Consider the following 15976-nt stretch of genomic DNA (forward strand, 5'->3'; position numbering starts at 1 on the left):
GTTGGTCGACAGCCGGCTGAACATGAGCCGGCGGTGTGCCCAGGCGGCCAAGAAGGCCAACGGCATCCTGGCCTGTATCAGAAATAGTGTGGCCAGCAGGAGCAGGGAAGTGATAGTGCCCCTGTACTCAGCACTGGTGCGGCCGCACCTCGAATACTGTGTTCAGTTTTGGGCCCCTCACTACAAGAAGGATGTTGAGATGTTGGAACGTGTCCAGAGAAGGGCAACGAGGCTGGTGAGGGGTCTGGAGAACAAGCCTTATGAGGAGCGGCTGAGGGAGCTGGGGTTGTTTAGCCTGGAGAAAAGGAGGCTGAGGGGAGACCTCATTGCTCTCTACAACTACCTGAAAGGAGGTTGTAGCGAGGTGGGTGTCGGTCTCTTCTCCCAAGTAACTGGCGAAAGGACGAGAGGAAATGGCCTCAAGTTGCACCAGGGGAGGTTTAGATTGGATGTAAGGAAAAATTTCTTTACTGAAAGAGTAGTTAAACATTGGAACAGGCTGCCCAGGGAAGTGGTTGAGTCACCATCCCTGGAAGTATTTAAAAGACGGGTAGATGAGGCGCTTAGGGACATGGTTTAGTGGGCATGGTGGTGTTGGGTTGATGGTTGGACTCGATGATCTTAGAGGTCTCTTCCAACCTTAATGATTCTATGATTCTATGAAAATATACACAAACTCCCTCACATACCAACTTCAGTTCTACGTAAAGTCTACCACAAGTACTTACAGCATTATGTGGATTACTTCATCCTTAACACTTCTTTTTTTTTGCTGATAATTAAGTTCACAGTGTATTTTCCCCAAAAGAGACTGTAACAAACTAAAACTCAGAGATGACAATCTAAATTCTGCCTTCCACCTCTTCACTGAAGTAAGAATTATATCTTAACTGATCTACAAATTAATAAAATTGTTTCCTCATAAGACAAAGTGAATTGGCCCCAAATACGTTAAAAACCAAGTTCCATATTTCTAGATCAGCAAACTAGATCTGCAGAGACCAGTGGGAGTTTTGGCAAATGCTCTGTTACTTTAATAAACACTAAAAATCCAGTCTAATTTATTTAAATATGAGGGACTCCGGCTTTAGCAGCCCACTAGCAGGACACAACTCACTCTGAAGAGTCCTCTTCCTTGAGAATTTCCTGGGAACAAACTGCAGTGGCAGCAGAGTGCTTTAGGCCATTTTCTTTCCCTCAGCCAAGCATACCCTTCTCACCACGTTTTGGGCGCATCTCTGATCAAGCAAAGGAGGACAGCTGATGGATGTCCTAGAAAAACAGCAGCTGAAAGCAGACTTATCACCTGCATTCATTTAAGTTACAGCTTGCTCAGCCGAAGTCTGAGGCTCTAAACATCAGTCAACAACATTTGCTCTGCAAGGAGCAGCCTGTCTCTTACTATTCACTTTCCTGTTTCTGAGTCCTCTGGGAGGAGCAGGCTACAGGCAGGAAGCATGTGCCTATTTTACACAATGCACCACACCTAGTAGGTGCAAATGCTTTAAATTCAGTGCTTAAGGGAACAGCTGCATGGTACACGTGGTGTATGTCCAGCTGTACAATAAGGGTGTTGCACATGTTTCCCTATGCATGGAAAAAGTGGTGTGACCTATCGACCTCAGAACTTCAGCACTGTAGTTGCAAGGTATGGTGTTTAACCATCACCATTTAGCTTTTTAATTGGAAAAGCTTTGATCAGATTAGGACCAGAAAAAGGTAGCTCTTGTCCATCAGATGTAAGTGTACAAGCTTCCACCAATTTAATTTATGCAAGGCCTTCAAGATGACCCAGAGGTTATAACATAAGGCACCCTTTGCCCTCCCCTTTCATCACTCAAAAAAGACTGTAGAAATCAGATTTGTCCAAGGTTATTAAGTCTTTCACACTGGTGCTAAACCTGGAGAAATACAAATTACTTGCCAAGAAGCATTACCAATTAAACTCTTTGACAGCTATTTTATATTTGGCATTAGGAAGAACAATGCCACAGTACAGCTAAAAATGTGTGTCCTTAAATGTGTGAGCACAGACCATTATCCCATACACACACAGTAGTCCCCAACAAGCTCAGAGCAAGCACTTTGCCTTGTGGTTAAGACTGAGGAAGAAGGTAAGATAGCATCTAGACTGGAGATCTGAGTTTCCATGACCTGATAGCTGCTACCACCCCAAGCAATAGCTCATCAACACTTTTATATATAAGCTGAGAAACTTTTGGAGATCAAAGTCTTAATAAGAATAGCTAAAAATAAGAAAAAGGCACTATTTCTGCTATTAGAAAGCAGCTGTTAAAATTTTGTAAGAGGAGAATTCCTTACTCAAGTAATCTGCTCCTGCATTTATCAGGGTCAATGCTTGTATCCTTAGTGATACTTACTTCCTCTCTCTATTCCTGTTCGCCTTGTACAACCTTTCCAGGGGTGATCTCATTTCACTTTGCTACCCAAGTGAAAGACTTCATCTAAATTTTGCATCCATATAGAATTTCTATTGATATAAGCTATACCACTCTACCAACATAATTCCTTTTATATTAACACTCTGAGAATAAATGTCTGAAGAGAGAAATGTTTTGGTGTAACTCCCTTTCGAAAACAAGACCAACTCAACCTGTGGACGTTCTTAAATCACGAAATTGAGGTAGAAGCTGAAAAACAAAGAATCCTGCAAAACCAGTATAAGGCCAGCTGGCTTGGCAAGAGGAAGCCAACTTTGACCATATTAGTTCAGTTCATGCCTGTTTTTCCCTTGTGAAGTTAAAATGACAGAAATTTTATGGCAAAAAACCCAAGAAACATGTTTTGTAAGAGCAAAATAACCCTAACGTCTTACATTTCCCTCCCTCTATCTTTCAGTAAATGCTGAAGTTTGTAAGTAACTTTCTAACATCAAACTAAGACCTATATATAGCAAGTTTGACAAGGACAAGAAAAGATAGCTTAGGCAACTTCCTAACTCCCTTCCAGTTAAATTTGATCAAACCTAAATTTAATAGCAGACTGCACAACAGCTGCCAGCAAGGGCTCTGGCAAACTTTACAAGAGTGAGTGAGCTCTAGAGCCACCAGCATCAGCATGCAAATTCTGATTCAAGCTTAAAAATAAAAATAAATTCAAACCATTAATGTTTACAATTTAAGAATAATAAACCCTCCTGAAACCATAATTTGGTTGCTATTGTAATGGATGTCTAAACATTTTAGAAGTTTTAAGCCAGTCATAATTAACTTCATATGAGATTGCTTTTTCTCTCTGTACAGTACAAACCCAAGAAGAATTTAGTGATATGCACTTCTAGATACTCCAAGAAATTCACCAATAAGGGGAGAGTCAAGTGTCTGCTATGGAAGATTTTAAATAGCTGAGGCTACTGCACTGTAAAACAAGTACCACCTGTTTTCCCCTCTTTTCTCTGTTTTGAAATTATCCTTTCTACGCTTACACTTGTAACTGGAAACATGTAAACATAAAATTGGGGGAGAAGGGAGAAACATTTACTTGAGGTGCTCAATTTTTTTTTCTGATTATTGTGATAAAAAAAGGAAATTACTTTCAAAATCCGAAAGATTGAAAAAGACTTCAACAGAAGCTTAAGCTCTCATGCACGTGAAACTTTGGTATCAGACATTGCATACATCCACTTTAGAAGCCAGTCTAACCACACTTCATACTGCAAACTTATTATCTTCTTTTCATTTGTTTAAAATTGTATGCAAATCTGGAAGCACATTATGCAGCCTGATTATCCAGGTGTCTAGGAAGTCATATAAAACTCTTAAGCATTGAGTAAGAAGCTGCCTTGACCACAATCCCTAGTCAGCCACTGAAAACTGAGCTGGGTAGAAAAAAAACAAACTGTAAACCAGGCAGTGCCCACCACGGCTTCTTCCAGTATTACCAAGCCAGTGCTAAATATAATGATGCGAACTTGACACAACAATCCGAGTTAATCTGCAGTGGTGAGGCCAGGCAGGCTTCCAAAAAAATCACTTACCTTAACATTGAAGATCTAGCCCCATTTTAAATCAAATTAGATTGTACATATGGAGAAGAATGTTAATTAAGCAAAATAGTTTAATTCAGCATTACTAACATTGCTGTTAACTTTGTTCTGCATCTTTTCTTACCATTGTTATGTTCTGACTTTAAAAAAAAAAAAAAGACAGAAAGTGGCATACCATTACCTCTCAAGGGAAAGAAATAGCACAGCATAAGACAAGGACAGCCAGATCTTACCTCTGAGGTTTACGAATATCCCAAAGTCCCACACCTTCCTTAGAGTTGGCAGTAGCCAGTAATCTGGGTTCTACTGGATTAAACATCACACTGTGAAAGGCTGATGGGTAGTGTGCCAAGCAGAAGGGCTCTGTTGAAAAAGTTGACATTTCAGACTTTAGAAGAAACAATGCATATAACTGTTCAATGCAATGAGTTTGGCAGCTTAATATGGAAACAGCATAACAAGATCTGAAGATATGGAGACATGTTCAAACCATTTCTCAAGCTGACACATCCAAAGCAATATAAAAACTGAGGTTTTAAAATCCACCCCCATGTACATTAACTTTGTCTAAATATGGAAAAGGACACCATTTTGCTTATGGAAGGTTATCAAAGTTTAAAACTAGCCACTTGAAAATCAAACATTTGAATCTTCTTCAGGTTCACAACCAAACGGTCATCTAACAAGGACTACACACAGGGGGGCTTCTGAAAGTTGCCTAGCAATATATAACTGGAAGCTTCCACAGCCATTGATGATCACCCTAACTGTAAATGTAGCAGCAATCGCTTATATGGGAGAATAATGTTACAAAAAGTGAAGTAAGTTTGTATGGAACTCAGCTCAAAGCAAGCTGCCAACCCTGGGGAAGAGGCCTGCCACCTCTTAAGTGCTGTACAAGCAGCTATACAAGTAGACAAGAAGGGCGTTCCCCTTGCATAAAAACATTAACAGTTGGCTTTTGCTGTTCATACACAGAGTTAAAAACATGCTCATCCAGACTCTCTCCCTCTCATCTTGATTAGTGTAACAAGATTGTGTTTGGCCTGCTACTCTGCCCTATTCATTCCATCAAAATGCTGCCTCCACGAAGAGTGGAGAAAAAGCCTTGACTCTGTCATCCTTCTCTCTATCTTTCTGCTAGCTTTATGGCTTTAGGCACAGTTTAATTCTCTTTGTTGTGTGTATCTGTTGTGGCATGCTGCCACTCTTTCACTCAACTAAGAAACAAGAAAGAATGCCTATTTTGAGCCAGGGATTATGCCAGACTTATCCATTCATTGTTTGCTTTGATGCAACCACTGTGTTGCTCACATGCTTGGGAGAGTCTCTTACTGCCCTTATTTGAGCCACTGTGTGCAGGCACTTTTAGCCCCAAAAGCAACTCCAAAGGTATTTAATTTTCTTTCCTTGTATGCCTCATTAAGACATATAAAACATGGTTAAACAGATAACCCTCCCAAATTCCCAATACCTTCTGAAACTACTGCCCATCAAGCAACTGAGACAGAATTAATGTTTACTTGTCCTGCCCCATCTGTATCCTCCTCTTATGCTCTATTACAAGCTTTTTAACACAGGCACTTTCCTTTTTAGTGTTCATTTAGCAGTGATCAAAACAAAGGTCTCTGACCATGGCTGAAGCTCCCTGGTGCTATTAATTGTCACAGGAGGCAGCGATAAAGGGAAGAACAGGAGCAAACTTTTGTTCTGCCAGCCTGCCCCAAGGCTTTAGAGATTGCTGTCGGTCTGCTGGCAGCTCCAAATAAGGTTTAACACCAAAACTGACCTTCTACATTTGCATCATCAAATCAGATCCCTGCTGGGACATAAAAGACTATGTTATTAAAATGGCAGCCCCCACTGAGAAGCAATGGCCTGCATTAGCTGAGTGGAGAGACAAACAACATCAGATTGCCAAATAAAGGAGTTGTTTTTTAAAATAAACTTTTAATTTGTGTACGTTTGTTTAGTCAAATCATTGTCACTGATCACTGGTGTTTTCCTTCACCCCTTTATTATAAATAGCCTGGCCTGGTACCACGGTTTTCTTCTAAAATATCACAAGTTGCCTTTCAGCCTGTCAAATTAAAGAGAGATTACAGGAGCTAAACTAATGAGGCACTAAGTCACTTTAATGAAAAGTAGGGGGATTACTTTTTTATAGTTCTTTATGCTCATTCACAATTGTAGCTCTTATACACTGGAGTATGAAAATGTTTCTCAAGGGAGAAGCTCAACACCATCTCTCACAAAAATTAAAAGTGGGTTTATAAAAATTACTGCATAAATCACTCAGCAGTGAAAGACAGGGAGAAATAGAAGAGGAATGAAACTCCCTTTCCAGCTTCTTTTAATGCACTATTTTAAACTAGGAGGTTATTTGCAAGATTTAATGAGCTGGCCACTCAGGGTAACTAACTATACTTAACATTGGCAGGCATAGCATCTATTCCCATGACAATACCATTGCAGACAAGGGGATTACCCCAGTGACAAGCATTATATTGTAGTAAACATTGGCAGGGCTCACTTATAAATGCTGACTCAGGACTTCTATATAAGGATGCAAAAGCCCTTTATTTAAAATTCAGAAAACCTAAGACACTACTCCAAAAAAGCCCCAAATGTACCACAGCCAACACTTCTTCACTCCATTTTCACTGGTGCAGCCTTCTCATTCAAAGTCTCAGCAACAGTAAAAGCAGTAGCAAGGTTTAACTACAACAAAGAAGGACAAACCTCATTTCATACAATTTCAGAAACTCAGATCAGGTTGGACATTAGCTTACAATACTGAGCAGCTTCATACAGACGCATTTAAGCATCCAGCCCCACTGACTGTTGACATCCACTGTCAGCAACAGGTAGTTCTCCTAACAGAGACAGATCTTTATGGTGTAGAGTTCAGGAGAAGGCAATAAAGGAGCATTTCACCATTTCTAATTTGGAAGCCATATTCAGTGTCTGGTCTCATCACTTGGATATTATGAAAACAGAAAAATAGGGAGGAAGTGATACTTAGATTTACCAAAGGTAAATTAGTCACATCAGACTAATTTGATCTCTTTCTTTGATAAAAGTAACTGACCTTTTATACAGGGAAAAACTGGTAGATCTAACGAAGACTAAATTCACCTGTGGTGTAGTATCAAGTTTAGCTACAGGCAGTTAGGATTAGCAAAGGGAGTTGCATGGGGTAAGAAACTGGTTGAAGGGAAGACAACAGTTCACTGTGCTAGTAAGGGACTTCTGAGCAAGACGGAGGTTATTAATGAGTTCCTCAAAGACAGAGAAGAGACATTATAGATATTTTATTAAAGTCTGTGATATACATATACTGAGTGGTGCATTGTTTTTCAGAATGTTTTAATAAAATTACCAGATGGGAAAGAGATAAGGGGTATCACAATTGCACAAGAGAATCAGAATTCACAGTAAGAATCAGACTACTGAAAACTGAATGCAGTGCTAGTATATTTCATTTTTATTTATACAAAGGTGATATGCCTGGGGTAGGGAGGGCATCAATAAGCAATGTACTCCGAGTATTCTGGTGGCGCTTATCAAGAAAGACCTAATTCTGGTTACTCACATTCAATAAAGCCCTCACGATACTAGTGGCTCTAAAAGACTCCTATGAGACTATAAAGTATGTCTTCTTTCAGCTTTCATTTCCTAGTCAAAAAGGGACAGGATTGCAGTCTACAAAGTTATCAAATTCACTAGGTATGGAAAAAGCTAGTTCAGTTAAATAGCAACTCTGACCCAACAACAAATGTGTACAAATTGTCACAAAATACATAAGCTGGATTTCAGTGCCATAAACAACTTTCCTGTAAGACCAGTAGAAACTATGAGTTGAGGCAACTGCATTTAATCAGCTTACAAAAAAAGATGAAAGTTTATTTTAACAATGAAGGAAGGGAACCAGATTCTGTACTCCTGCAGATTGCTCAGTTTTAAATTCTCAGCTTTGTGTTCTTTAGGATGGTGTAAACTCACAATTTCATTTACTGAAGTATTACTTAAGTATTCATATACTGAAATTCAATTACTGAAGTATTCCTCTCCAAATTTATCTAACTACACTTCTGAACTGAGATTCTTCAGCCTTAAAACTGCAGCTGTAAAAACACAGATTGCAGTGTTTTGAAAAGCTGCATGTTTGTTACATAAATCAACAGTATTCAGTTCTGGTTTAGAAAACAAAGATTGAAGTAATAATTCAATTTCCATGTTATCACATAAGGGCTCTAAGTTTCCATACAACCAGAAAACATTATGCACAAGAACAATTCTCAGTGTCACAGGGAAGTATATAAATAGCTTTGGAAAATTATTCAAATCAAAATAACAGCTTTCTAAACGTCCAAAAATTTTTTGTCCCAGGCTATAGACAAAAACAAACAAACAAAAAATCCACATTCCTAATTGATTTAAGTTTAGCAAGACATTTTTATTGAAGGAACATGTCCTCCACTGCTTCTTTACTCAAGTTAAAACCTATTCATACCAAGTTCTATGGTAGCCTGCACTATATGCTGGTACTTTATGAAGTCATTTAAGACAGTAACACTGAACTGTAAAGACCAGGGCTTGCCTATCACCAGCCACAAGAATTATGCCTCACTTCCACCCTTCTCCAACACTCCCTGTCTTGATTGCCCCAGATAAACCTAACTTTTCCCTTTCATGCCTTGCCCAAATTCTTCCTAAATCAATGATCTTTTCCATCTAGAGATCTCACCTCCATGAGAAGACTCTCGGATGTCCCAAATAAGAACCCGGCCATCATCTGATGAACTGGCAAAGATGTTGTCATTTACTGGGCTCACTGAAAGGCCGTACACTGCATCTTCATGGGCGAACACGTCCAAGGTCTCAGTGCTGGAAAAAAGACACAATATTATCATTCTTCCTTCTTTTGCTGTTGTTTTAAGAAGAAAAGTATTTACAGCTTTATCTACCTAGTAATACTCAGTGATAAGGTTTATGTAACTTCGTAAGACCACTTTTGCGTTTAACTAGAGTAATAAAGAAACAAAAAGCCCATGTAGAGTGACAAAGATGTCATGCTATGAGGAAAAAAAAAACCCTCAGACCAAAACCCACACATTAAAAACTTCAGAAACTGCAAGATGCTATGGAAATCATGTTGCATTAGATTAAGCTTGGGAGGAGGTAATGGGAAGGGGAGCTGGTGGTGAAAGATCATATTCTCACGGACTAAATTTTTACTGCTTAATGTAAAAAGGAAAACAAGACAGAAGTTCATTCTTTAATACAGGCTTCTGTATCATCCAAAAGTGATGCTTTTGGAGCTCACAAAAGAGCAACTTTCCACGTGGCTTTTTAAAATAAGTTTTCTTGGTTCTCCAGGACAGACCAGACCTGTACGTTTTCCATGTAGAAAAAGCAGCAAAAAAAGAACAAAATAAAAGTAAGCCCCCCGAAAGTACCTAGATTTCAGCTATTCCACAGCTATAAAAAAAGAAAAAGCTTGTTCTCCATTCTTTTCCCAACTCTTTAGATCATTCAGAAAGGAGGAAATAATGGCATGGAGAGGCCAAAAGCTAAAATACTAAGACAGAAGATTCTGGGGTTGTTTTATTTCTTTGGCAAAACACCTTCATTTCTTTAGAGAATATACTTTGTATATAATCCCCATTCCTCATGGAAACTCCACCAAAGAGATCCCACATAAAATCAGTGTTTTGCTCACATGGCAATTGACGTTCTTAGTGACAGAACTATTCATTCTGTCTCATGGACCATTAACAGAAAGGCCAAAAAAGCAGTAACAGGAAAAGCCATTTGAAAGTACGAAAAAGCAGTTGATAGACCAAGTATTATCATTCAAGAAGACAGAGTAACTTCCTGTAGAAATCAATCAGAATTCAGTGTGTCAGACTAGTAAGGTTTCTTCCAGAAGATCACACAAATAGCCTTAGAGGAATGAATTCTGTATGCATTACAACTGGACTTAGCATACCTAAAAAAAACCCTGATAACAAAAGCACATTAAAAATACATACATATCAAAAAGACTTGTTAAAACATCTAAGCAAGACACAGCAGGAAAAAACGTGTTATATAGAAAATTGACATGGACAAAGATCTTGTAGAAGCTTGAAAAGTCAGAACACAATGAAAACCAGCATCTAAAATTTTTACATTTTCACATTTAATTAAAAAAACCACAAAACACCAAGCAAAAGACCCTCCCAAAACCAAACACCCCCCAAACCAAACAAAAAACACACACACCTCCCAAAAAAAACCCAAACCCCAAAAAGTCAAACCAAAACAAAATAAAAAAAAACCCTAAAACAACAAACCACCAAACAACATAATATTCCTGAAAAAGCATTAGAAAAGTAAGACAAAGTTACTTTTGCCCAGCTCTCATGTAAGATTTATATAAGAAGTAGATATAACGTATGATGGAAGGCAGTTGTACACTGATCAGTTCAATGCAAAAGGCTCTGGACAAACCTAGCAAGAAATATGTCCAAATTATGTTAACCAGTATTCAGGCAACTCAAAAAGATTTAAGGTTTAATATTTTTCTGTTCTTAGATCTATCTCTTCCTGCTTTTTCTTTATATTTATTTTCTTGAGTTCATGTCATTTAAATGGTCATTGCTTAAATCTGTAAAAGTTATTAGTACAGACCAAAATTTTAACTTTACAGTTTTTCTACTTCAAAAGCAGTAAGCTCAAAAGACATGATATCTAGAGAACTCCAATCTAATACATTACCACTACTGTATTAATTATATTTTGACTAACAGCCTAATCTTGATGTAGCACAACAAACCCTAATTCCCAACTGCTTTGCAGTTTTGGTAAAAAGTATCAAAATAAATATGCTTCACATTACTGTGGAGAATCAGGCAGCTGCAGACAAAGTTTTAAAAGGTAATTAGGTAGGCCAAGCACTAGCTATCTTAAATGCATGTCAGGTGAGTGTTTTGAAAAACAAAACAAAAAGCCTCTATGTGCCACAATACTTCTGTATGTGCCAGAATAATCTGGCTCTGAAGCTACTCAGAACCTACTATGCTGCCTGCAGGAGAGCATACGTATTTAATAACCATTCTCTTTCCCAAGGTCAAAACGATGCAGAACTCAAGTGCTGAAAAAAAATGGGGTGATGGGGAATAATTCATTCCAGATATGAATTTAGATAAATAAAAAGCATGTTTCAGGATTAAGACACTGTGCTCTTCTCCCAGACCATTAATTTGAAACAAAAAGTGCCTCCAGTGAGTTGACATTAAGGGAGCTCTTTAGGCAGTGGAAACACAAACTGTGTATTTACCTTTCAACATCATGGAGTATAACTTGCTCATCATTGCCTATAAAGAGAAATATAAACACTTAACATCATGTTCCAGTGGTTAAAAAGCATTATAGTGAAAAAAATAAAAAACAATTTTTTTTTAAAATTTTCTATTTCAAAAACAAAACTGAAGCAGAGAGACCAGTTCAGTTGCCAAGTGGTCAGCCCTCTGCTCAGTTATGTGAAAGGCTCCATGTGACATTTCCAGTCATGATCAAATGCACCAATCCATTCCATCTGCTACTGCTCAAATAATTCTACTTAACTGTGTTACTGATCATTGTTTGAGCTTGAGTTTTGGAACATTTGCAGTAAAGAGAAGAATATTATATGAAGCAGCAGAACACCTTTAACTCTCATGCGAATACACCTTTCTTCCTGCTCAGAGGATACTCCATAAAAAGATAATGGAAGGTGAAAAGAGATGCCATAAGCAAAATGCACTGGGCTCCCAGCTCAAATGCCGCCAGTTCACACTGTCAGCGTTCAGGGTTTTGCAACCATTGAGAAGGCAGGAACGTGACAGCCAGTGTAATTTCTTTTGTATTAACAAAAACCAAACCAAGTAACCAGACAATCGTCACTTTTCTTTGATCACATCTATTGAATACAATGGAAACTAACTATATGCATGCAGACTAAGAGGGTCACAGCTACAAAGTAATTCCACTGGCTCATGCAGTGTTTTTCAAGCTATAGCAACAGAATATTTTTTTAGTCTCTGCACTGAATATTAAGTTACCTAATTTGGCACCTCCTCTTTAGAAATATTTAAGCAGACACACATTTATATTTAATTAAAAAAAAAAAACCAACAGAAAGCCCACAGTCATGTTTTATGCTCAGTATATCTTTGTAGTTGCAATATCAAGTTGTGAAGCTTTCCTAATGTACCCCAAAGCCAGAGGTTCAGAAGGAGCAAGATTTCATGTTATGATTCTTAAGTGTTCAGTTGACTCAGTTTCCATTTATTCCATACACATTTCAATTTGTATTCTGTCCCAACAGAAGAAATACGAGAAAGTTTCTCTTTGACTAGTGAGGTGTGAGATTTTTTTACATCCACTTGCTCTTTGCACAGGCTCCTAGTTAAATCATGCCAGCCTTAGATTACTGCAGTAGCTCATCTTTTCCATGGTACAGTAAACAAGTCACTTATGTGTAAGTGTCCTTTGATCATTAATTGCAATGGAAACTGCCCATTATACATTACAGGCAAAGTTTATACCTAGTAAAACTACTCTAGTGCCTACGTATTTCACCAGTGAAAAATGTAGCCTGGTTTCTCCAGTGACAAAATTTTGTCCAGCAGACACTCCTGCTCCTTGTTCTCCATACAGCATGAACATGAGAATCATTCTAGAAGCCTGGCTTCAGGCCCCTAGTCATCATGGGATCAACCTTCCCTTCCATCACAAGCTCCAAAATGGGAAAGAAAGAACGAAAGGAGGGGGGTGTGTGGAATAACCACTGCTTCTCTCTGTTTTGTGTGTGGGAGAAGGTGGTGACAAAAATCTAACCACAAACTGCTTGGTTGCTTCTGGTAAGGATTCATCCCTGCAGAAAACGTCACTGCTGTTCAGCCCAGTAGGGTTCCCACTTACAGTGTTTTACTTCAACACAGGAGAGTTCATTCTTCATTGAAAATAACTGGGTTGTAATTGTATACGCAACTGTCCCATTTATAATCTCTCGTTTTGATAACTGCAGTTACGACGATCAGAAAGACAAGAAGTATCTGCCATTCCCTTCAATTATACCTGTGAGGATGAAATACTGCAGAGCACATACAGAGGAGCACAGTTAAGGTGGCCTAAACCCCATATCTGTCACATCAGGCCTCTGCAGAAACAAATTCAGTTCCCTGTACGTTCATTTCAGCTTTTCATATACCTAACATTAAATGCAAAAAAAAAAAAGTCCATGCAGTTTACTAAGAGGGGATCTTTCATTTCAAATGCTGCTCTACTCTCAGTGTGTGGGGACAGAGAAGGGCAACAGTATTCTTCAGGGATGGGAATTTCTTTGGTATCTTGAGACAGTGTTTTTCTCTGGAGATTACATGCAAAACACTGTCCACTCAGTTCCTGCCTTCCATTTTTGTAATGGCTACATGTGGTGCGTGCTACACAAGCGCTCTTTCAAAGCAAAGAGCTTTGAAATTCCTTGGATGCAATTCAATTTGTACTGAAGTGGAAAATCCTTTCTCCTCTGCTATCAAGAGCTGCTTTAGGGAAAGGTCATCAGATCCTAAGTCATTAGTCGTTGGCAGCTTTATTTACAGAATGAATTGAGTTCTGTGCACCTTGTGCTAGTTTCCATACTTAATTTTCAGGGTTTTTTTTAAGTATTCCAACTTCCATGATTTGAATACAGCTCCAACTTCAGTACTGGGGGGGACAACAACCAATAGATCTTAGGACTCACAATCCTTTCAGATCTTTTAAGAATCTCCCAGAACATAGTTGAGTGAATAAATATAGTTAGCCCCATTTTACCAACAGAGGTAAAGCAGATGGTACATCTAGGCCATGCAGCAAAATGACTCTTTACAAGGGATCCAAGAGTCAGACTCGCAGCGCTTGCAGATGAGCTCTGTGAATCTTGGTGGAACAGCTGAAAGAATTCCTGACTCCTCCAATGGAAATAATTTCTGGCAGAGGCACAGTGTGTTTATGCAAACCAGAGGAGGAAAAAGAGATGAGAACGACCAGTTTGTCTGTGCATCAGCTGTCACAGCTCATCTAACCTGGCATCTTAGTAAAAATCCACCATAATCAATGATGTAAATCTTTAACCGCAGGTGTTAACTGCAGTGGCAAGGTACAGTCAAACCACTCTGCTGCCATTCCCGTGAAAACAGTAGCCTCTGATAGCGGGGCCCAATGGACAGAGGGTTGAGTTCAAAATGAGAAAATACCATTACAGCTGCTCCAGCAAGATTTGGCACAGTTCATTCCTTGAATATTCATGTAAGGTTCCATTTGTCTAAATTCAAACTAAAGTAAATGCAACTCCAGCCCAAAATTTCATTGGAATCACTCATGCAGATACATTCATTTGAAGACAGCGCGGACCGCTGTCTTTCTCATAAAACAAACAGCAGTCCCCGGAATCAGAAGATGGGCATCATTATTTGACATTTTTGGGGTTTTCTCCACCTGAGAAGTGTATCTCAATCATTTAATCCTTAAAATTTGACACCATCTTAAGCTTTGTCATGCCTTTTTTTCTAAGGGTTGTTATAGTTTTAACACAGTGTTGAAGGATGGGAAGCTTCCACCATTCACACGCACTTAGAATCAATTTATAGCATTGGTCTGCAGTTCACAAATCTTGGTTCAAAAAGGTAATGAAGGGCTCTCACCAAGTAGTCTCATATCCTAAAATAAGTCTAGCTGTATGTTAATGGACATAGTGATGAAAGACACAAATTCCTGTCCGTTCTATTATCATGTCAGACAGAGGAAATGAAGTACAGCAGAAAATGACACTGCATTCTGACAACCTTGTGCCACCTTCTTCTGAATTCAATTTTCCTCCCTACCTCAACACTTCAAAAATCAAGTGGTGAAATGAACCTAAATTCTAGGGATTGTTACCCCAGAACACGTACATGTCCGCTTTCCTTATATTAGTTTTAAGACTGAATTAAACTTCCTGTTAAAAAGTAGATCTATATTAAAAAAGATGAAGAATATCAAGGCCAATTAAGAGCCCAACGTGCCAACAGTTCTAAAAGGCAGACACTTATCTAGTGAAGACTGAAATGAGGTCTGAGAAAAAAAGTGATCCGTCAATAGATGGCAACAGCCCTTCATTAGCCATCTAAGGGTGCATTAAAATCAGCTAGTAGCAGCAGGGATTTTCAAGCATCAGGCTCGAGTGCCAGAGAGGATGCAGGGTCTGCTCTCAGTACAGCTAAGAGGGAATAACAAAGACCATGTTCCACAGTCTGTAGCACAAGTAGGGGCAGGCTGGATGCAGGATTCTCATGATAGCTCGAGACACGATACACTTACTCCAGGGTTTGGGAAAAGGAGAAGCATGACAAAACTGAAAATGTTGAGCTAGCTAAAGAATTCCCTGTTCCCAAAGAACCTTCAGCTGCTGATTAAGGACACCTTCCAGATCCTTAGGGGACTATGGAAAAGACCTTTCATGTGGGGCAGGATCTCGTTCATGACTTCTACTCTGAAGCATTCACAATGCAAACTCCTGTGAAATCAGGGTGCTCTTCCTTCCTTACCTCCAGAGAATACTTTCGTATTGCCACTGTTGAAAGCTAGGCAGAAAATATTAGAGTGATGCTCCCCTTTCAGCTGAACTGGTTTGACTCTTGAGTGGATGGCTTCTTCCATATGCCAAAGTAAGACCCGGCGGTCATCCCCTCCTAGAAGAGAGGAAGGAAATGTGCATTACTGCCTGAGCTATGTATAAATTGATGACAGACAAGTTAAATAACTCTGCAGTTATTCATAAAAGGCTTTGCTGAAACCCTATTAGCATAAAAAAAAATCTATACCTCGCAAGGGTTTGGATATACAGACACGCATTTACATTAAGATGCCATGCAGTCAGGTATTCAATTAATATTAATGAAAACAGAGGAATCAGCAGGA

At 39.0% G+C, this 15976-nt stretch overlaps 1 protein-coding gene across 1 annotated transcript in view; it reads right to left on the minus strand.

Annotated features, from left to right (window-relative positions):
- The window catches only part of DCAF5 (DDB1 and CUL4 associated factor 5), an 80061-nt gene that overhangs the window by 57391 nt on the left and 6694 nt on the right, over positions 1–15976 (minus strand). The window contains exons 2-5 of the mRNA XM_009325577.1: positions 15604–15747; positions 11334–11370; positions 8757–8896; positions 4240–4369 (exon numbers count right to left, since the gene is read on the minus strand). Of these exons, the coding sequence (XP_009323852.1) occupies positions 4240–4369; positions 8757–8896; positions 11334–11370; positions 15604–15715 (419 nt within the window). The 5' untranslated portion in view covers positions 15716–15747. The remainder of the gene's footprint in view (positions 1–4239; positions 4370–8756; positions 8897–11333; positions 11371–15603; positions 15748–15976) is intronic.

This window comes from Pygoscelis adeliae, unplaced genomic scaffold (genome assembly GCF_000699105.1).
Source record: "Pygoscelis adeliae isolate BGI_AS28 unplaced genomic scaffold, ASM69910v1 Scaffold356, whole genome shotgun sequence".
NCBI lineage: Eukaryota > Metazoa > Chordata > Aves > Sphenisciformes > Spheniscidae > Pygoscelis > Pygoscelis adeliae.